Raw genomic sequence first — 24995 nt, forward strand, 5'->3', positions numbered from 1 at the left:
TCTGTGTAGTAGCCAGAGCGGCACATCATTTGATCTGCGTGAACCCTTTTCCTCTCTCCATCGGTCTTTTCTTCACACTCTCTTTACAAAAGTGTCACTTTGTTTCATTACGATGATTATTAATAAGAAATTCTGCTATGTCACATTTCAAATCTTTCTTCAATTTCAAAATATTTCTGATAAAATCTTTCATTGTTGTCGATCGTTCTAAAACTCTAATGCGGAATACATGTCAGATTTCGGTTTTTGTTAGACTTGGGTGTTAGTCTCAAAGCATACAGTAGGTAGCTATATTCTCTTTTCAAAAAAAGACTATTGTACACTCAGAGAAAAACATATTGGTTGTAATTGTGTAGGTGTGTGATAATATACAAGTTTTATATTATATAGAATTAATGTTTTAAATTATATAGAATTAAATAGTTGAATAAATTATATTTTATTGTAGAAAATCGTAATCTCTAAAAGTATATTATTAACCAGTATATTATTAATAAAAAATAGTAAATATTCACTAATAATTACATCAGTTATAAGTGTCTAAACTGAAGTCAGTAATAATACGTTGATTCACTTTTAGAGAATTGTAGTAAAGGAATGATATATGAAACTACAGTTGACACTGAGAAAAAAATTTGTACAAGTAACTAAACACATTTAATTGTTTGCAGATTCGGTTAATTCAACAAATTTTAATTGAATTTAATCGTAGTCCGCTTAACATTGAACAATTTGTTTTAATTAAATAAAATTTATTGAATTAACCAAATTTGCAAAACAATTAAATGTGTTTCGTTGAACAAATTTTTTTTCTCAGTGTACCTATAAACATATATCACTCGTCGCCACTACGTCTTCTTCCTGAATGTAAACATAGAAAATAAATATAACTTTTACTTGTTACAGTAATCCCGAAAAGCAATATTTTTTTTTTTTTGACAAAGCGAATAAAAATGGTAAGAGATGTGAATTTTTCCCAGTGCAATGAATAACAGAACGACGTGACAACCAGTCGTACAAATCAATAATTTGCCGCTCGAAATATCTTTCGGTTATACCGTTAAATAATAGCGCGCCGATCAGGCAAAATAACACGATGGATAATGAATAATGAATAATGATGTCCGTAATATCGTTGGTAACGAGGATGTTTCGCGGTGCTGCAGTGTGGTTGGGAGCGCAATTCAGTGGTTAGAGGATTCAATACAAAGCATTACGAGTTGTTATAAAAGTAGGACATTATCGTTAGTAGCGAGAGTGAACGTAAACCTCGATAAACACGAAGTGTACCCAATATTTTTTTGCTGATGCCTATCATACTTTCGACTCGTCGTAATCTCACCCTCGATATTATCGGCAAATTGTTTCCCAACTGGAGAACGAGAGCGATCGAATGACCTGTATATATTCTGCCGATGCCGACAATGTCTTTTATTACAAGGAGATATGTAACATTGATTGATAATATGAGTTTTATAGACTGAATAAAAACCTTCACTTTAAATGACAACATTTCAAAAGAAAGAATATATTATTTTTTTAATATTAATGCTCTTAATTAATGTAAATTTTTAATTATTAGTTTTTAATCGCGCATTGATATATCAGTCTCCCTACAACACAATTTTTATTATACTTGTAAATTCGGGTCTTTTTTTATTTGATCTAAATTTTTTATTGTTCTAAGCATTCAAGAAAAACGTAGAAAAAAATCAGAATTATTTTTCAACATTTCTATTATGTTACTCTAAAATAATTTTAACTCAAATGTTAAAACTATTATTTACTAAACATTGAAATTTAAGCAAAAATGAAAATGAAATTTAAGAGTAAAATTTCGTTTGTGGAAAAACGACTGATTGCAGACGGATGATTAAAATTTCATAATCCGAAATAGATCCAATTTATTCCTTTTTATTTTATTTAAGTCTATAATTTCAGAGACGCGCATATTATTTCAATGCCTGATATGTTATCCAGAAACAATTGTTTCCGTCAATGAACTGCAGGATCACGGAACGTTCTGAAGACTTCCTGAGATCTTTTTCAACCCTTCAGGGAAACAGCTCGGTCTCAAGAATATTATCTTTCTGCGTCAGGTATACGCCCGGTCGACCCCGTAGCTTCGTAATCCGCACGCGCGCATCATATGAGCTCGTAAAACCGCTCTGTTCGTGCTCGTAAACATTCCTCGAGACTCTTTTCCTGGTACGAGTGGTGCCCTTTTACGCTAACCTGACCGATACGAGCGGTATTACTTGCATGACTGGTCGGCGGAAATCGTGCTTACCTGGAATCCCGAAGCCACCGCGTGATCGCCGATACGTTGCCCGCTCATCGACGATGCGTGTTCACCTAGCACTCGAGCTTTCATTGATGACTGCAAGATTGCCTGTGAAAAAAAAAAACAAGAAAAAAGATGTGTTACTAAGGTATCGAAAGTTTTTCCTAGAATGGAGAACGCGGTGAAGTCTCGTATCGGATGTTTACGATATTTTATGCAAACTTTTAACAGTTGAGAAGTATATAGTATTATATATATATTCAGTTAAGATATTGGTACTTAATATTTTTGTGTGTGACTTACAATTTCCAAGTTTAAGTAGACTGCCCGAGTCGAAATTTTTCTGTTACTTTGAACTTTAGTTTTAGGACGTACGCAGACTCTAAAGATAATGTATGTAGACTCTAGAGATTTATAATAGGTTCTAATCTAATGAATTGAACTCCTACGTTCAGCCTGTAAATGGCAATTATTGCAAGATTTTCTATTTATAGGTTCAAAAGAAGTTTTCTAAATAGAAGCTATAGATTAAGTAATATTAAAAGATAGCCCTATTTGATTGTACACACACAAGTATCAAAACAGATTTATATATTTAATTATTATATATTTAATGAGGTTCAAAGTAAGACTTAAAAAATTTTTGTTGTCAATATTTATCAATATTAAAACATTTGTCAGTCCTGGACTGAAGCTGATTATGTAATATCGCAAATTAAATTTGCTAGGCAATTTAATATGACTGATGTTAATGAATTCTATAAAACACTAAAGAATTTATTACGAAAAGTATCACCTCAGCCGGAATTCAAACCTAGATTCAAACTCTCTTTAGTTTTAATTCAATGAAAAAGTCAATTAATCTGCAGACGAACGTAAGCGTAATTCACATGCAACATTCCACGTTTCCCAACGTGATTTCTCATACACGAGAACCATTCATTTAATGTTCCGAAACTATAAATTATTTTCTCACGTGTGCTTAGCCGGTTTCTATTTTACGATACCAGGAAACCAAAAGATTCGTCACGCCGCGTCAACCGGTTGAGTTTGATAATTAATCAGGGTTCCTTCATTAGCCATTCACCAGCGCAGTGTGCAACTGACATGAGCATAACGTCTCCGGTTGCCGAATCTCTCGAGACGGAATTACGTTACGTCGCGTCGCCTGTCGTACGCGCGATTATGCACAAGCTACCCCCGTTGGTCCTTCAACACCCTCGCGAACCAGTCCATCCTGCTCGATCCCGCCTCTTCGGCGAGTGTGTCGTGGAAACATGCAGCTCCTCTCCGTCTGCAGCGCGGTGGCGTGTTTCGGACAGGTCACTTCATGTATTAATCATACGAGCGGCGAACATAAAATGTTCGTCGCTCGACCATTTATGTTCGCCGCTCGACCAACTTCGAGAAAGCGTAACAACAGCTGCACTCAACAGAGGAAACTGCCGTAGCGAGAGTTCCAACTTAATTTACTGAGTGCTGATCCCAACAATCATACTCGATTATTATTCAGCGATTATATACACAATTGTTGTCTGTATTTTATGTAATTGTTAAGAATTATAATTGAGATTTCATTAAGTGAAATATTCAGTGCGATAATTTATCGAGTTTTAAGTAGATATTTCTGCACGAGTTAAGTTTCAGAGAGTTACATATAAGAACGATAAAAAAGGATGATTATACGCCGTTCTGTTTGAGGTAGGATTTAAATTTGTTCCGTAAGTTAAACAAATATTTTCGTTAATTTTCAAGAGGTACTACAATAATTACATCCGCTCTACGTATTTTACAACTTATTTTCAGTCCATTCTCTAATCTCACCTCGGTGCATCCTCGAAGATTATGTCGCGAAACGCCATGCCGTTGCAACAGCGTAATCCGCCACGCGCAAATCTCGCGAATCCTGGCAGGATGCGACGTCAGTTGTCCAGGAAATATTATTCGTAAAGAGGAATTTTCAGCATGATGTACGAAGAGCTTTGATTTTGAGGACGCGCATCCAACCATAAGCCGTGGCTGAATCAGTGCTCGTCCTTCGTCGAGGAATTATGAAGTATCAACCTTACCGACTAGTCTACTTCAGCGATGTTTAACTCGCAACATTTAATACAGGGAAAATGCAAAGCAATACACAAACGAAATAGAGGAAGACAACCGAATGTGTGTTTAAGCTATTATTTTTATCTCATTTCAAAAAATTTACTTTACCATTGCTTCAACATTTATAAGGTGTCTGCGAAAGGTGTTGGAATTGAATGTATATACGATATAAGATAGAATGGATGAAAAAAGTTCATAAATTTATATCGAAAATGCTTTATTAAGAAATTATAAGTATCAAATAATCAAAAATTTACGAACAGAATACATTTACTATTTCTAGTAAGAATATTCAAAAGAGTTCAGCAATCGTCACTTTTTAATAAAATATTTTTGAAAAGAACGATTTTATAAGAAGATTTACAATAGAATTTCGCTGGCTGCAGATCTGAAAATAATTCCGTTGAATCATCAAAATAATTATTTGACGCAGTCATATCTAAGATAATTAAATTTAAATTAAAAATATTGTATATAATGTATTCATAACATTTAACTTTAACCGATTATTGGCGTTCTCTTTCATATTTATGTACAAACAATTTTGATATTCTATCAATCAGTCTGAGTTTCCAATATACCTAATTATTTTAATGGTCAACCAAAACTATTTTTTTTCATGCGGATATGAGTTTATATGAACTTTCTTCATCTACTCAACACATAATCTCATTAAAACTGTATAAGTTTAGTATCGATCTTTGCAGATATTCTACATATTCCTTCGTTGAATATTTAATTTTATCAAAAATTTTATGCGAACGAACGTTGCATGCGTAGTTTATATACCCGCGTCATCTGGTAAAATCTTAAATCCGCTACTTGATTTACGTGTGTCCTTTTTCAAGGATCACGTGTGCGTGTGGCACCGACTGTAGATCAGCGCGACAGGATTTCCTTCTCGCGGGAGTCCATCTCCCGCACTCATTTCCCACCGTGCAGAATCCCAGTGCAGCGTGTGCATAATGCATGGCCGATACGTGTTCGCGTTATGATATTTCTCGCGATAGAACTGGCTGTTACCCGCGCATTCTACATGTATCCAGACTTCCGACGGATAACTTCCCCAGCTTCTCACAGGGACCAGCTTCTCTTCTATCGTTCTCGATTTCTGCTCCTTTGACCGTCCGCGGATCTCGAGATTACTCGATGTTTCTTGATTTATTTCATATATCTTCCCGCGCGAAGGGATACGAGGGATTTACTGTCCATTTTTTCCAAAATCTTAAATATTTTGTTGGCATTTGGCGAATCACGATCAGATGAAATTTGTTGCTCGAGGATGTTTACAATTTCGAATAGGTTCTTTGAGATATATTGTATTTCTGAAGAATGCTGTACCAGATGTGCGATATTCGACTTCGCGAAGAATTCTTCAGAATAGAATGCACTTTTCTGCAGAATAGTTCCAAAAGATTTGTCTTTCTTTTGTAAATATATATCTCTATATTATTTTTTATCAATAAAATGTATATATATATATGTATTCGTAATACAATTAATTTAATTGTATTACGAATACATATATATATACATTTTATTACAATTAATTTAATTATATACATAATTGAAAAATTTGTGTTAAATTTAACACCTTTCACATGTCCCAAACAGTCCACTCAAATTTTTGTGTCTATTTAACACAAGGTGAATAGTTAGAAATTACGTAAAAAATAACAATGACACAAGTTGGAAGCTATCATTTTTTTATCAACATTTATAATAGCTATATTAAAATAATATGTTTCAATAAATTTAACATTTTTATGATAAATTAAATTAACACATTTTATTCATTTATCTTAGAATTTAATCTTTTACGAAAAATTATGTTTATATTATTTGTTCATTTATAAATTGTGTTATTTAATACTAAGAAACGTTGAATGTTAATTTAACACAAAATATTCAAATAACACAATCACATTATTAATTAACACTCAGATATAAAATTCGATACAAAAATTACAATAAGAATTTGAGTGTCTAACACAAATACAAAATGTTTTTTACTGTGTAACGTTACTTTATAATAATATAAAATTGATATTATATATAATAAATTTAACATTATAAAGTAATATTATATAATCGAATTAATTTTAATTACGAAAGATTAATATTTCTCTCTCTCCATTTAAAGCTTTGCAAAATTACTTGTGATAATTCAATAATTTGCGTCTTATTGATGTGAACTGATTCGGATTCCTTTCGTGTTAACTTAGTAAAGTGTACAATGCAGGCCGATATTAATATTTCCTATTCCATTTGCGTGGAAGTCATCTGTAGAAGAACTCAAAGTCAAAGCAAATAGTCCGAAACATTTAGCTTCTTTGAGATTCGCCGTGGGACTTTGTAGACTGGATTTCTGATTACCCGAAGGGCTTTTCTATCAAGAGAAATATCCAAAACGACTCGCGGCACTGGCTTTCGAGTTAACAAGAACCACAAAGCAAATGAGAGCGACGTTAGTACAGTTGGCATTATGGTCCAATTTCGCTGTAGGTAGCTTAGTAATAATAACATTATGCACTGTAGAGATGTGCTGCAGAGGTCAGACGGAATTCCGGAGAAGCCGCATGCACCTCTATATGGATACAGTCAACCATGTAGAAATTTTGAGAAACAGGCGATTATCAGATCGCATTTGTAGCTCTTATAAGACATTTCGAATTATTATAATAATAAAACCGCATCTTAGTGAGTTTTAATAGAACTTAATAAAAAGTCCTAGGAATAAATTATTAAGTTAGTTTTCATAGATATTTTTGTTAATAATAAAAAATGTAATGCGAACATAGAAAAACTGAAAAATGAGCACAACTACATAAAAAGAACAATTTTGCCAAAGTATCTAAAAATTTATTCTAAATACAAATCTGAGGATAATTTTGTTAGATTATGCCAAAATAATTATATAGGACTTTAAAGTTAGTTGTTAGAATGTTAAAACTATTTGTAGCATGCTTGAGTTTCCTCACTGTTTCCTCATAGTTTCAACATAATTATTTTGATGGTCCAACAAAATTGTTCTTAGATCTATGCTTATTTAAATATTTAGATTCTTCAACAAAATTTCCGTTCTCTCTTTCCGTGTATTTTACATAAAACTTTTAATCTTTTAAAAACAATTTACATATTTACAACGTCAATAAAAATTTTGAATTGCATAGTTCAATTATTTTATAAAATTTTTTTGGCTGTTATAGAAATTTCCATCCAAAGATTTGTTCTTCTAGACCTTTATTTTCGTAATAAGAACAAATCCCATATTAAAAATCGAAGAATCTCAATCGGGCAGGATGCCTCGACTATTACCATTTCTTGTCGCGATAAAACGAAACATTCTCAACGATTCAATCATCTGCAGCGCAATCGTGCGCGCATTAAACGCTTGTCTTGGCAACAATAAAATCGCCTCAGGAGAATTCGCCGTCCCGAAGCAATTTCAGATAATATTGGCGTGGAGATGAACCGGAAGGCGGACGAAGAAAAGTGATTAGAAAGTTCACCAGCGATTCCCTCGGCTAGATATCGATGTGATTCCTGGCAATTTCCGTGCTGAGCCATCGTCTCGATTGACGGCTCATCGGACAGCGGCCGTGAACGTCGCGTGCAATAATGCAATATCAACAATTCTTCATAAAGAAGAAGCTCTTCTTGAAAACTAGAGTGATATAAGTGGATGTACGATATCGCGAAAAGAATTAAATATTAAATTGCATTGATGTTTAATCTTTCGTTATTGTTCGTGTGGGATGTTCAGGATACTCCAGGATGTTCAGGATACTCATAAATTTGTTAAATGTAATTTGAGGATAATTACACTAGGAAAAAAAAAACTTAGTCACTTTCAACAAAATTGGCATTTTTAACAGCAACAAAATATTTTTATATAATAAAATTGTATTTATATATAGTTGCTTCTGCTCAATTACACTTTTCAGCTTTAGATAACAAAAATATTTGTTTATATCAACTAAACAATTCAGTTGGTATAATCAAACACTTTTGTTTAGAACATTTTGATAAATATTTTCTTATAGCAAAAGTTTAGTTCATAACACAAAACATTTTTTTTAGTGTAACACTGTTTTATTTTATAAACATAAAATGTAGTGAAACAATGTTTAAATAACAATGGTTAAAATATAAAATATTTAGTTAATATAAACAAATATTTTTGTTATTTAAAAAGCTAAAAAGTATATTGTTTTATAAACAAAATATTTATGCTGTTAAAAATGTTTCCACTAAACAATTCTGTTGAAGACCCTAAATTTTTACTCTAGTATATTTTTATATATGTTATTACAATTAAAAACATTTTGCATTTATCTTTTTATCTAAAAAATGTAAAGAATATTATAAACAATCTTTATTTAATTGAATTATTAAAAGAACAATAAAAATTGAAATAATTTTGAGATGTCTGGAAACACCTCAAAGCGAATAATTACATTAAAAAGACCCACATGAGTCAAAGAAATAAATAATTCATGAGCTTTAATTTCGTATTCACACGTCATCCATTATTTTCGTATAAGCATAAAGCCCATAATTACGTAATTGTAAGTAATTACAATTATAAGAACTAATAACAAGTCGAATATGAAAAGAATATTCGACTGTGATTGGTCTTACAATCACTTACTCGAGTCGAAATTTTGCTCCTACTTTGAACCTTAATTTTAGGACTCTAACCTTAATATGTAGACTCTAAAGACTTATAATTAGAATATATGTAGACTCTAGAGATTTATAATAGGTTCCAATCTATAAAAAAAATGAGCTCCTACGTTGAGCCTATAAATGGCAATTATCGGAAAATTTCCTATTTTTAAGTTCAAAAGAAGTTTTCTAAATAGAAGCTGTAGATTAAGTAATATTAAAAGAAGCCCTATTTAAAGCCCTATTTTGTTCAAAACAGATTTATAAGATTTAATTGAAAAAAATTCAAAGTAAGACTAAAACTTCAGCTACACACAGAATACACAGCTACGCTTACGCAATTAGAAGGGACTTAAGACTTTCGACTGAAAATGATTTTCGTGTAATTATTATAACGAGAACGATCGTTCCGTCGCGTCGCATCGTCGCTTAAGAAACTATACGGCCGAGATGCACACGCGCGTCGTTATTTCCAGGACGTTAAGCAGGGTGATAACCGCCTAGACGCCGTGCATGTAAATGCATAACCATCAGGGGGACACGGGGGGGGGGAGGGGGTGAGTGCGTCATTGAGAGAGGCGTCGTGGCGGCACGTGTTCGAGACGGTGAGACATCGTCGTCGGCAGGCGTTGCGGCGGAAACGCAGTCTCTCCGCCGTCCGGTGATACGCTATCGCGGTCTAGCAGATACACCCGGGCGACTAATATACCCGGCGACACCACCATCGCGGCACGTCGTGAACTCGCGCGTTCACCCTGTCGCGACCATAAATTCTAGCGGGTCTGCGGTATCGCGACGGGGTCGCTCGCAGTTGCCCTCGCAGTAAATAATATCATTCCCAAATGTCGACTTAGTACGGTCTTGAAATTACGCAGTCTGAATAATTAATCGCGCAGAAAGTATGGAGTCTTTGAAACGAATCAGTTGTATTCTTCCTCGAAGTTGAATTGACATTCTTTGATATTTAAAGCTTCATTCGTCTGAGCTTGAAGAGAATGTAATTTTGGAATTATCATGAATGAGTTAGATAAAGATTATTACTCTATCATCAAAAGTAAATTAAGGCCGTCCGCCAAGTGGCACTTATGTTGTTCTTTCAAGGTTTTCAAAGAAATCATAATACTTCTATAAGAGTGATACATTTTGAGTTATGTCGGATCATTTTTGTAAATATAAAGAATAATATTTTTTATAGAGAATATTTAGAGTTAAGTTTTGGCGATCGAAATTTGAAGGGGAAATTATTTTATTCTGAACTTAGTCATTTTAACTGATCAAGACAAAGTAGCCATAGCCTAATTGATGTAAATTAGAATGCAGCTATTGTTGATTAAAACAATATATTGAAAAATGTCTATGACGTGTTGTGTGCTTTTTACATTGAAATTTTACACCTTAAATATGATTTCTATTCTATGCTAAATAATTTAAGGTGGCATGTCCTTAAATTTAGCGATTTAATCATCTAGTATAGTATATACAGAAGTCTGTGATAACGTCGAAGAATTTTTTTAGCGTTTATAAAAAGTCAGCAAGCAATGAGTACCTAATTGTGGATATAACAAAAATGGATTCTTCAGACACATCGACCTATATTTATCGCAAATGATAGTGTATTTCGAGAGTATTTAATTTCTGTAATACGAAACATACTCAACTACTGCAGGGTGATTCAAGAAGGATTGCACGACAATGGCGGTGGCGACGGCAATGATCGAGCAAATTGAACGGGCCGTTTCATTGCAACAATCCCGGTTTCCGTGCACTCCCGGTTTTCAATTAGCTCGAGAGATCGTCGAAGGCACGATCGATTAGGGGAAGAAAGTCAGACAGGCGGACGGTGCCTTACTTTTCTCCCTAGCCGGGGCGGCTCGTTTCCACGAGTGAGTGGCTACGTTTCCGGAACACGTTTACGGGGGCTACGCCATTAAATCCCGCGCGGAGGGAGACGATCGCCCGTATACGTTTTACGCGGCTCACGCGATGCATCGGCCTCGCCCCGCAATCCTCGACACCGTCTTCCGGCTCTTTTCTTCTCACCCTATCCAAGATGCCCTTCGAGACGAGAGGAGGATCATTTACGGAAAAATCAACGACGTACCCGAGCACACATCGTTGAGAGATATCAACGTTGGCAATTTATCGGTAGAAATACCTAACAGAGAGAGAGAGAGAGAGAGATGGCGGAGAATTTAATCGGGTATCAAGAGTTTAACTCGTCTGAGCGAGACGCGTAAGAGAATTCGACGAATCGAAATTTTACAGTTGCCTCTCAACCTGTACAAATCGTTCTTCATTTAATAACGGTTTTTCTGACAGATTTCAGGTTGATTTACGAGATGGAAAATGTCAGAGAAATCATCATTACCCATAACTCTCACTAATTTTCTCATTATTGAAACATGTCGATTCCATAATTCGGTATGTCACAATTTTATCCGCAGGAGTAGAACCGACAGGATTTGATTAAATTATAAAGCTATTGATAATAAGATTGCACATTCTGTTATAACACGTATTATGATATCTTTTTCTATCGTTCTCTCTCTCTCTCTCTCTCTCTCTCTTTCTCTTCTCTTTTTCGGTTATAATTGTTACATTCATCCCGAATAATTAAATCGAGAATCGCCTGATAAAATAAAATGTGTAACTGGCCAGTTGAACGCACGCAGTTTACGCGAACGGTATTCGTGGCATGTTTACTTAACATGTGAATATTGGGTAAATCGGCAGCTGCCAATCCAATAAATTCGACAGAATTCGAAGGCAATTTTAGTGCATCTTTTAAACAAAATCAATACGCGCAAAGTTTGATCAAAATTGAGAGAAAATAATTCTATGTAAAGTGATGAAATGATAATGCACAGATAGCATTGATTACAATAAGACGTGCATAATTTTATAAAAGGTGAATTAAAAAAATAGCAATTCTCGAATAGCAGTTCCAGAGACCTCAATGTTTTAAATATATATTCAATATAACATATACAATTTAATATTGGAGGAAGAATAGTTTTTTAAATATATAGACCGAGGCGAATTGGATCAATATAAATTTTGAAACAGTTAGTTGACAATTTTATTTTTTTTTTTTATTTCGAACGAGCTGTTTTCGTGCTAGTTATTTCCGCGCGCCTCCTCTGCGCCAGAAATAATAAACAACAATTCTGTATTGCATGTAATCCAGTCTCAGTTGATACAAACGCAGAGATCGTGAGTGCCATGCATGAAAAAAATTTGGTCTCTCATATAAAATCACGATAAAAAAAAAATCACAAATTTTGTAACTTTGTAATGAAAAGATATGTTGAAACTTATGCAAATCATAATGATTTTTACAATATACAGTTTGCTAAATTAGTCTAATAGTAAACTGATAATCTGCTTCAATTCCATGAATCAGATAATTCCCTTATCTTAATTTTTGCGTTATGTAATAAAAAAATTTCATGTTTATGTATTATTTTTTGTTTATGTATTATTTATTGTATAGAATTGAAGCCAAAGTTGTAAAAATTAAAAAATAAAATTAAAATAAAGGACTCTTATTAATTAATAATAATATCAAAAAAATAGAAGGGCATATAAACGTCAAATTTAAACAAATGATATATATAATATATCCGTTTAAAATCTGTACATTCTTAATTAATTACTATAAGATATTGTAAAAATTAAGAAAATTTATAATATAATGTAATAACAATATTTCTTTCTTATTAATTTTTTAAAACAAAAATTGATCTGATTCGCTTCGATCTATCTTATTACCTCTTCGAAGAAGAAATTTAATTGTATCGTTCAATGAAACTTCTAGATAAGCTGAAAATGTCATAGACAGATAAATTGCTGAAATTCTGTCGAAATAAAAGCGGTTTCAGTTTCGCAGAGATAACACGCGATATAAAATAGTTTCGGGGGTGATCCCTAATGTCGTGGCCGGACTATTTATGCGCGACGGGGTTGGTGTTGCGCACAAGAGATACGCGGAATCCCGTCGGTCGCATCTACAGCTCGGCATGTACATGTGCACCCACACACGTATGTACCGCACTTCCGGCCGGGAACTACCCTCGCCATTTCCGGACACGATGCATCATTGGACCCCGATAAAGTTTGCGACCCGCCGCCGGCGAAACTCGCGGCGGCCCGAGAACCGGGGAGAAACTCGCGATGGGAGAAACAAAAAGGACGAGGAGGGTGTCCCTCAGACGGAGAGAACGGGGGGGAAGAACGATACTCGAAAATTCCGTCCGACCCTTGCCTCGACATGTCCCCGGTTGAATTTCCGGCGCGACCGGGCTTGTGAATAATTTCCGTTGGTTTCGCCTCAGCGATTTGTGCTACACAGAAATATCGTCTTCGACGCGTGTAATCTGCAAATAACCAGTTGACTGTTGAATCACTATGACACGTGGTTTATGGAAAACGCAATGAATTTGAGGAATTTATTCTTATCTTCAGTTTCATTCTCCTCGCGCGTTTTACGTTTTATTCAACTGCTCGAACTGCTTAAACATGTGTTGTATTACACAGTAAAAAACATTTTGTATTTATATTGGAAACGGTCTACTCAGATCCTTGTTGAAATTTTGTCTTGAATTTATGTTAACATGTTTAAATCTAGCAAACCACTCATCCAATGGATCCTTGAGATTTTTTACATTGCTGTTTTACATTTCTTTGAAGCATTGTAATTAATTGAAAATAAAATATTATTTATTTGATTCATATTTATCTGTCTTTGTCTGACTTCGAAATATAAATTTCACACGTTTTTGAGCTAAAAAGTACGTATTCCGTCCAGAGATATAGCGTGACAGAGTTGTAGGGTTTCACAGACTCTGGTATGACCAAAAATAACAATGATTTACTAGGATTAACTATTTGGTGTTAAATTTAACACTTTTTAGTATCAAAATAACACGATTTATGTGCAGTACGTGAAAATAATGTGTTTTAAAACGTAAATTCTAAGATAAATGAATTAAATACGTAATGTATTAAATCAACATATCATAAATGTTAATTTTACCGATAAAACATACTTCCACATTGCTTACAAATTATTTCAGTATTACTTTCTTGTGTTCATTTTTTTTACATGATATTTATGTTACTTTACAACATATTCATTTGTGTTAATTAACACAAATTTTCCAATTGTACATCACGATGAAGATTAAAGATTGCAAATTAAAGATAATTCAGCCAAGCAGAACGAAACGGATTAAAATTAAAATAATCTGACTGATCGAATTCTAATCTCTGATTCGCAATCCTCAGTTTTCAGTGCCTAATGTAATACGGACTTATTAAGCCTACTCTACACAAGTGATTGCAGTTGTAAGAATTGACCTATCACAGTTGAATGTTCTCCTCATACTTTACTACGATTGGTCAATTCTTACAACTACAATCACTTACGGTCACGCAATTGTAGAATGAGACTCGTTCGGTTTTCTTACAATCCTGCGACTCGTCACGAAAGCGCTGTGTTTTCCATAAGAAAAAATTACTAGGATTCGCAACACTATACGAACACGCCTCTTCCACTTAACACAATTAAATTTGCCGCGCGGAGAACGATAAGAAACACAACATGTTAAAATTAAAGCGTCAGTCGTTCCAGACTTGCGAGGTTCGTTAATCACCGGTCTCGTTCTTCGTCGAGGCAGATCGGACGCCCGGCGACGCGACGCTCGATTGGGCGACGCGAGTCACACCTGTTCGGCGCACTGATCAATAATGTCCTGAGAATGGGGTGGATGTTCGCGAGAGGTCCTTGACTAATGATCGCTTCTCGTGACGGGGCGCGATACAATGATGCGGGTGAGGGAAGTGGACGAGGAAGAGCTGCGACACGACGGTCTGGTTCGAGGTAGGATAACGTTGGGACGACAGGCTCTTGCAGGGCTTCGCGACAAAGAAGGATAAGAGAGAAAGAGGAAACGGATAAAGGGTGGGAGAGAGGATAGACAGGGGATGGGCTCCGTGCTCGAGCAATAAGACTGGGTGAGTCTTGGATAATTAGTAAAACAGCGGAACTCGGTCGTTAGGAGCTCCTTCCCCTCGATGTTTCACTGTCGTCTACAGGGTGGCATCGATCGCACGCACCTCGGTGTCGACGCGCCGCTGCACTGCACTGCTGCTACTGCCGTTGCCTACCATTTATTCATTCTCCTTCTCGAGCTCCCAGCAAATAAGATTTGCTAGGGCCCGTTGCGCTAGCGAGAAAATGGTTTCGCCAGGATCATAGCGGATATTGGCTCTTGCGAGAGCGATATTGTCCCGTATATTACGGTAATTCTTTCCCATGGGAAATTCCGTTCTGTATATTCATCCGGCATAGTTATGAATTATCGATAAATTGTCTATATTAAATATCGATAGATCTATATTAAACTATATTTCAAATTATGTCATGCCAGATATCGTTGATTAGGAAAGAATAATCAAATATATATACGCGTGTCAATTTCTTAATTAAAATTAGCTTGGCTTGGAATATTGAGCTAAAGTAATATTATGGAATATTTACTGGCATTCGATAACTGTCATAGTTGCTATTATAACGATGATATCTATTTTCTTTCTATATTTTTGATTGTATAAATGTTATGTTAGAATGGTTCCTTTATTTTAAAAGTGACACAACTTAAACGTTTAAGTTTTTCAATAGGGGAGAAAAATTATTTTTCAACTCAACAGAAAATTACTGACAGATCGAATAATATCCGTAAAAAGAACATAGGTATTCTTAAAAATATAATCAAATGTCATTTTTATTTTTACAATCCTCAAAAGTTCTCTTTTAAATTATGACAATTTTAATATCCTTCAAATTATAACAAATCCGGATAATTCATTAAAAGTGACATAACTCGAAATATCATCAACAGTTTATATTTATTTTGATCAGTCAAATGACTAAATTTAAAATAAAATAATTTCTTCTTCAAACTTCATCAAAACAATCTTAACTCTAAATATCTAAAATCTTTTCTGTAGAAGACTTTTCTTTTTATTTACAAAAACGATACCACTCAAAATGTACAATATCACTCCTGTAAAAGTTATTACGATCTCTTAAGAACGACACAAGTGTTATTTGGTGAACAAACTGTGAAGTTAAGTTAGTTTACTTTTGATGATCCAGGGTAATCTTTATTTTACTCATACATGGTAATAACTCAAAAATTATATTTTTTTAATAATCACCTTTAAAGTAAAAGAACCTCACCTTTTTATTGCTCTCATTATATTTTTATTCTTATCTATGTCAAAAGTTTTCTATTTATATTCACCAACTAATCTATAAAAATAAAGAGAACGTGATTATAAAAAGTAATTTACTATTTTCTGAATTACGTTTAAAGCTCTCAAGAGCTTGAAAGAGACTTGTGTTGATTAATTAATAATACAGTTCGCATCATGTACTTGCGTTAATATTGCAAAGCTTCGAGTCGACGATCGAGCGTACTCGAGCCATAATTATGCAAACGAATCCAGACGAATGATGCCGTGTGCTCAGAATTCATGGTACCGTCCGAAGTTATCGCTACGCAAATGGAATCATTCGACGAGATGGATTTAAAGGATTCGAAGAAAAAGACTTGCATCACGAAGGGGCGGATACCGTTGACCAGCCCCTTTTGTGTAAGCATTAAAAACAAAGTAACGGTCGGAATGTTCCTTCTTCGACAGCCGCATCGAACAATCTCGTTCCAGTCATTATCGAGATTCATGGAACATATTGTAATTAAATTGCAACTACATGGCTATATTAATCAAACCCCAAAGTGGATATAATCCACCTATCGTTTTAAATTAATACTATTTTGATATTGCAGTTATCACTAATCGTAATGTCCTTTGTTTTCTATCACGATATAATTCAAAAAATGAAACTTTTCAGAAAATGCATGGAAAGAACAATTTTGCTAAAGTATCTAAAAATTTAGCTAGATATAGATTCAGAATTGCCACAAATTTCTCATCCTAAAATTGCATAACTTTTCCCTAATTTCCAAAATTTCATGATTTTCCTTGATTTCAATAATGTTTTGAATTGTTTTGTATTTTTATCTTGATGTGAGAATTGTTAAATATTTTGTTGAGAAATCAATTTAACATAGCAATATAAATTACTCTTGCTGACAGTTGCATTTAATTATTAAGTTGATACATGGAGAGAATTTTCTTTTAAAATTTATCTTGAAAATATAGTAGTTGTGGTACAATACAATATTTTAAAGATTTTTACCATACATTTCAGTAAAATTAATTAAACTTATTTTATATTATATTATTTTTTATATTATTTTTTTATGTATATTATTTTTTATTGTAGTTTTATTAATAAATGAGAAAGATTTACATTAAAATTCTTTGAAACATAATATTGTCCCATGACTATCATATTTTCGAGGTAAACTCTAAAAATTCTCTCCGTATAGTATTTTAAAACTGCGTAGGTAATGATATACATATTAAACTTTAAGAATTTTAATTTTCCAGAAAATTTTGTAAAATTCCTTGATTTTTTTTTTATATTTCTGACCGTTTTCAATTTTCCTGACAATTCCTTAATTTTCAGGCAATCCTGAGTTCGGAAAATAATTTTATTGGATCCACATCAAGATAATTGTGTAGAACGCTCTAAGCGTTGATAGCAATGTTGCAAAAGTATTTAATATTCTAGCAGCTTGTTTAAGTGTCCTAATTATTTTGATGCTCCAAACAAAATTATTTTCAAATCTGTATCTAGTTAAATTTTCAGATCAACAAAACCATTCTTTCTATGTAGATTTGAATTGTTTGAATCATAAAAATTTTAATATTAATCTTGAAATGTGTGTGCACAATCTTGATATAATAACTGATAATAGAGGAATAAAAGTATACATTTTTAAAATAATGTTTTTCTTTTGTATTCCAGTTCTTTTTCGCAAGCAATTAAAAAATAACGTTTTTTTAGTTATATTATTATTATTTAGTTGCAACAAATTGACTAATTAGAAAAGAAAAAAAGGTAACAATTCGATGTTAAACTGAACCTTTTAAAAAAAAAGAGAGAAAGAGAGAGAGTTTATTTGAAGATAATTTAAGAAAGAATAATCTGAGCAATAAACGATTTCCATTAATGTATCTCTTGCTTTGTCATTGTCCTAGATATTACGACATTCGATATTCTGTGAAACTGAATCGAGTAATAATGACTCTCACTCGAAATTATAACGTTCTAGAAGAGACAGAGAAAGAGAAGAGAGAGAAAGGGCGCACTCTATTTTGGATGTAAACAGCGTCTCGCGCGTCTCTGTAAAGTCATATTGTGATTCTGAATGAGGTCCAATCCTGCTTGATTCCAAATCCCTGATGGATCGATAGAACTGATATGAAACCGAGAAAGAGATATTAATTCGTAGCATTCTCAGAATCGACCTCTCTCGTTCTATCGCGCACTTAATTATTCTACCAATTTGCTTCGATATCGATTTCCCGGCGAAGCGAAGATGGCGCGTAATTATCAATGACTATTCGCTAAGACATTTCTCCAGGCAACTGCGCTGCTAACGTATTCCTAAATCTGATATCGAATCAAGAACTCAACAGTAATTACATCATTGACGATAGACGGACGCTCGGGACTTCCATTTCGTTCAGATTTACGGTTTAGTTGGCCGCTTTTTAAAGTATAATATAACTATGGCCTTTATGTTCGCTGCTCTGAAGTATATTAATCCGCAGTGGAACTTATTAAATATCGAGACGCGCAAAGTAAAATCTTATTTTTCGGAATTTCACCTCTCGAGATCGCTTATAAGTCAAGAGAAGGTATTCACGAACTTTTCGAGATGTCTATTTGCACTCAGGTTCGACAGTCAAGAAACTCGGACGGACCCGAGACGGTACTTAAATTGTTTCAGAACTACTGGAAGAAAGGCCCGCAACGTGCAAGTGGTCTGAAGAAGCTTCTTCAAACTTGAAAATGGTGTGGTCTCTGTTCTTGACGTCTTTCACTTTTCTTCCGTCATCTCGGATCGAATCAAACGATGGTGTTATTTACTGACATCGATAGAATTTTATCAATGAGACGTCTCATTTATATTGAACGGATTGTTTCCTGACGTGTTTTCATCGTGTTTTTAAATTTCGACTTCTATTATAAGTTCAATTCGTTTTCAAAACGGAATGAAAAGTTTGATTAATAACTAATAAGTCTTTAGAGGAAAAATTCTTTTAAAAAACATTAAAAGAAATTAGAGGTTTTTATTAGGTGTTGGAATTAATTCGTAGCGTTTTTTAATGAAAGAATGTTATTTATTTCACATGAGCATTAAAAAATACATTAATGAAAGTACTTCCCATCACTTGTAAAACGCTACGAATTAATTCCAACACCTAATATTATTTCCGCAAGTATTATAACTCTTTTATGTCTGAATCGTACCCACGCAGCATTTTTCGATACATACTTTTTTCCATGGTTCCATCCATTGATATTTCCGCGCTCGACAATCGGGTATTAAAACGCAATCACGTGATGCGATTTTAGCTACAGCTGCTTTCAGCGACGAAGATAAAAAGAATGACGATCCGCAGTTGTTTGCTCGCAGATAAAATGTGCCGGATGCACGATAGTTCGTCCCTTCGTCAGTTCAGCGATCCCCAGAATTTAGAACACGAGCTCTTTTTAGAATGCCGAATATACAGGCGACGCATTGGCACATTGGTTCCGTCATGCCGGTCGGTTTTAAAAATGGAACGCGCGATACATTTCTTTATATGAGAACTGCATGCGAGAAGGGCCGGCATTCTAAATATGCGCATAAATATGAATACAGGCAAAAATTCTGGAAACAGCAGGCAGCTTGAATTAATTTCTCCTTACTCAATGCATCGTTTTACAAAATTTTCAAATGTAACGCAATAAAATGCTGTTTTCTTTCGGGAAATGAGAGAGAAATATTTTAGTCATCCACGATAAATAAAAATTCACTATAAAATAATTATATTAAATAAATTTCTATATGTTATTTATTTATTGCTTTACAAGTTATGAGGAATAGTCTAACGAAACGGTATTTTTCACGCAAATGAAATATGTGTGAAGCTGCATCTCTCTCTCTCTCTCTCTCTTGCAAAATGATCGATTGGAAAAATTCCTCGAGCTGCTATCTGCTTTCATTTTTATTAATTATTGTCTATTTAATGAAAAATCGATGGATCCGCACGAGTCGTATTTCTCTTCCTCAGAGTACGGAATAATATCGAAGTTAACCGTCGGAATGTATCCTTCTTATATAAATAGGCAGGCCGAATGTTATATTTTTCTCTTTAATGGAAGACGCACAACTGCACTCTTCTTCTCTCGATCCGCGGAATGCATTTCCACAACACTCCGAGTAAATTGAAAACCGAAAGATGGAAGTTTTCTGCACAATGTGCCTGCTGACCCGGGTTCGGTACAAGCTGACACCGCCGAAGATACGCGCGGGCACCGGTGTTATTTCATTCGTATCCCATTGCGTGAACGTTACTTCAATACTCTTGAGTTTATATTACCCGCAATTTCGCGCCGACCGCATAATCCGTACTCCGTTTGCCAAGTGCGACAGCGTTATTTTATTAATTTACGTAATGAAGATCTCATTCTCCGAGATTTATTCAACTTGGAAACCCAAGTAGAATTAATTGCACACGAAGTCGCTATAAAATATCCAGAAAGAGAGCGCTATTTGCGTAATCGCTCGTGCGAATCGAAAGAGCACGTAATAATTCGCACGTTATCGTAATGATGTAGTAGTTAATCTTGTGAATCTAACTATTCTTTATTATTTACGCGGCAATAAACTTTGTTTCAAATTTATTAAATACAGTAACTTATATGTACCTATAATATATCGTTCCTTTACTTTAAAACTGATACAATTAAAAGAAAAAATGTACCCTAAATGGTTACCGTTTGGTAATACATGCTAAATATTTAGTAAAGTTAATTTAATTATTTTTGGTTGTATTAACCAAACATTTAATTGACAGTATTTGATTAAATATTTGATAGTTATTACCAAATTCTTTTTTTAATGGTTTCCGAGTTATAATCATGAATGAGTTAAATAAATATTAACTTATTAATAATCGAAAATGAATTAATTTCATAAAAAGTTATAAAAATCGTCACAACTTATAAAAAGAGGATTTTTAGATAAAATCATTAAAATTGTTACAATTTAAAAGAGTGAATTTTTAAGAGTTGTGAAATAAAAATAACGAAAATGATATTTAATTTACGTTAAGAATATATTTTATACTTGCCGATATTATTTGATTAGTTAATAATTTTCTTGTCAAATTAAAAAAAATTATTTTTCTTTTTTAGGAGATTTAATTTTTGACTTTGTGTCACTGTTGAAATAAGAGAGAGACATGTTACTGCGAATTACCTGGTCACAAATTAATGATACGCAAAGCTCGCCGTAAAATGATGTCGAGATCTGCATCACTCTTGCTTAATTCCGCCTATATATACATATATCAAACGAGAAATAACAACGTTAAGAGAGACACACAGTCGACGAATGTAGACAACTTTATTACTGTGGTACTGTTTCACGTATCTATCTTTTAGCACTCTCGCGGTACATTTGTCTTCATTATTTTCTCACGTAAAGACGATCTACATGTTACGGACTACACGCCATGAATAGTGACTTCCGGTCAGTTTTATTCCTGTCGTAAGGACGCAATCTAAAATTGAATCGCCGCGATACGGCGAGGACAGAGTAGAGTCTCGTCGAGTCAGCGAATCGATCTCTCCTCGAATAGGGTTGTTTTTCGAAACACGCGATCTCTTGACTCGATCGAACAGTCTCGATGTTTATCTGGGGCGAAATGCAAAATCTAAACATTCAAAGGGATGATTTCGAATTGTTAGTAAGCTCCGTTTAAACAGATTTAAACAGATTTAAACAGATCGCCTTACAAAGGCAGAAGAATTAACAATAATAAATGAAACGGGGAAAATGAAGCTAATTAAAAATATGGCCGGAATATTTTTTAATAATGGAACGTCTGCTTCTCATGTGAAAATAAATAAGCAGACTAATAGATTTTAATCATCCACACACATTGGAAAAAAATTATTAAATTTTAATAAATATTTGTTGAATAGTACCAAGTAAACATGTATATTTACTTACAGTAAATATAAATCAAGAGAAATAAATAAAGTTCAAAATCAATATCAACAAAAACTTAAAAAATTATTTTTTAATTTTTATATCTAGCTAAAGTTTTAGATCACGATCGATTTTTATCTCCATTCGTATTTTAATATTGATTAATATTTAATACTCTTCCCAAAGAGTTTTAATGATTAAGAATTTCATGTATTCAATTTATTTCCATACTATTAATTTATTTTCTATTGTAATTTGACTGAAGAAGACTTTGACATTTTAATAAACTATGTAGCTTCAATTAACCTAACTCATTGCTCGTTTCTTTGACTTTACTACAATTTTATAATGCATTGAATTGCGTTACAATTTCAAGCTAGAAAAAATTTTAGATATTTCAGTAAAACCGTTCTTTTCGTGCAGTTAAAACGTTAGAGGAAAAACGTTGGTCATCACTGATTGCAAATCTCAGAAAAATTTAGAGCGATAATTCGCTTTTTGCCGTTTGACCAAATTGGATACAAGTCACTCCGGTACCGACGAATCGAAGGCAGACCACAGTAACTGCAACGTTGTTAACAGCGCGCGCGGCACCGAGTGGATTAATCGAGCGTGTTACACGTTTACACGGACGCAATCGGCATGCACGTAGCAAGCAAACTGTTGGCAAACGCGACGATCTCCAGTGGCGATCGACCGCGGCCTCGTACACGTACGCGTACTCCCCGTTTAAGCACGAAAACGTGAACACGTGCGTCGGAAAACCATCGGCAAATAGCGTGATTAGTGTCGTCCTATGTACATTTTAAATCAATCAGTGAATACGCAAAAGGTGCAAAATGCTCTGTTCACGCTCCTATGCGCGGAAATCGTCCAGAAGCTCGTAAAATCAAATGGTAATTTTCAGGTAAAAGTAATTCTGAATGAAAGTAATTCTGAATCACGCAATGAAGAAATATTAGACAAAAGAACACATACTGTCGTAAATAATAGTTATTTTTTTAAATATTTTAAAAATTCATGTATCCACAAATCGATCGTAAGTTTATCTCAAATATCAAATTTATTTAAAATATTCTGAAATCTAATGAGGGGGTTTAATACTTCAATAAAGATTATTAGATTAAAACAAATTTGATTTGCTCATTATGTAAAGTCGCTTCTTCAATATCATAATATTCTTCAAAAGAGAATAAATTATTTTGAGTTACATAGATAATGATGAGTTTCTCTAAAATTTGTAATAAGTATATTTTAAAATTATTATCAAGACAATATTCTTCGTTAAAGATAAGTTAGTTAAAAGGAAAAAAATAGAGAAAAAATCACTTTTCTTAACAAGAACTGTTTTTCTATGTGTAAAATACATATCACTTTTTAAATATCTCCAGATTTTGTCTTTTAAATTTTTCTGACAAGCAAATTCGATAGATGTAAAATTTAAAAAATCTGAAACTTTGCATAAATATAAAGTAGGTAAATCTATGGAGTAAATATATAAAACAATTTTTTGTAGTTGCTGATAGGGGTGGAAACATCCTCTCTTGAAAAATATTGGTGTTTATGTTTCTAAACGAATATTGCCGAAACAATCTAATCATGCCGTTATAAAGTGATTTCGAAACCATAAAACAATAAAACTTTTAATCGAAATTTTTATGTTTTTTATATTTTTTATTGTTTTGACGATATTTGCTTAGAAATATAAACATCAATTTTTTTTTTTCAAGACAACCCCTCCTGTTTCCCAAAACCAAATATCAATAATTATATTACAAATTATTTCATGATTACATCCACTTACTTTATATTTAAATAACTTTATATTGCCACAGTTTTCGTCACAGTTTTTTTTTTTATATACTTCCGTTGCGAGTCTTTCTCGTCTTTACCTTAATTCGCCATGAAGACTGCCAAATATACGCACAAACTAATAACTATACGTAAACGCAATCTTCGCCATGTTAATTGTACTAAAACGCATCCAATGCATCCGCGCGCGCGGCAGTATTTCCCGTCAAATCGTAAAATGGCGCCGGGAGCGACAATGCTCCCGTGATTTATTTCTGTAATTTAACTAACTCGTCTGGTCCCGCCGCGACCTCCATCGCCGCGCTGCGCCGCGTCGCATCCGCGTCCTGGAGAACGCATGGAGTTCGCGACGTGCACTGGTGCATATTAAAGCTGGGAGCGGCGCGAATTAAAACTGTATTTTACAACCAACGCTCCCGCGTTGGTTCGCCGTCGAAAGCGCTGCTAAACGCGCCTCCACTCGCACGAACGATTCACCGTTTTTTACGATCGTCCGTTTTAGCCCTTCTGCAAACCTATCCCTGCTATACGGAAAAAACGATTTTGCTGAAATATCTAAAAATATAGTTAGATACAGATCCGAAAATAATTACCATGATGGACCATCAAAATACAGATTGTCATAAATTCCTGATCCTAAAATTCTATAATTTTTCCCTGATTTCCAGACAAAATTTCATGATTTTTCCCTGATTTCAATGTTTAAAAATTTTGTTGAGAAATGAATTTAACATAGCAATGTACATACATTGCTATTAATATTGCTGACACTGTTTGCATTTTTAATTGTTAAGTTGATGGCATTTCAAAGCGTAAGTGTGATGTACGTACACTCTAAATTTCTTGTAGTAAAATCTCACTCCAAGAAAATGAAAATATAACTACCCTTTACCTCTTGAAAAAGAGTGACAATTTTGACTTCTTTTAGAATAAATTTTCAC

General features: G+C 33.8%; 2 protein-coding genes across 2 annotated transcripts in view; one reads left to right on the top strand and one right to left on the bottom strand.

The window, feature by feature from the left end:
- LOC105149533 (hypothetical protein) overlaps positions 1-24995 on the bottom strand; it is a 183232-nt gene that overhangs the window by 63260 nt on the left and 94977 nt on the right. Inside the window, exon 2 of the mRNA XM_087412019.1 lies at positions 2291-2392. Within this exon, the coding sequence (XP_087268145.1) occupies positions 2291-2374 (84 nt within the window). The 5' untranslated portion in view covers positions 2375-2392. The remainder of the gene's footprint in view (positions 1-2290; positions 2393-24995) is intronic.
- Positions 1-24995, top strand: part of LOC105149537 (lost and found) — a 222557-nt gene that overhangs the window by 46607 nt on the left and 150955 nt on the right. The gene's annotated exons all lie outside the window — the stretch shown is intronic.

Source organism: Acromyrmex echinatior, chromosome 12 (genome assembly GCF_024713525.1).
Source record: "Acromyrmex echinatior isolate Ae372 chromosome 12, ASM2471352v2, whole genome shotgun sequence".
In the NCBI taxonomy this organism is placed as follows: Eukaryota; Metazoa; Arthropoda; class Insecta; order Hymenoptera; family Formicidae; genus Acromyrmex; species Acromyrmex echinatior.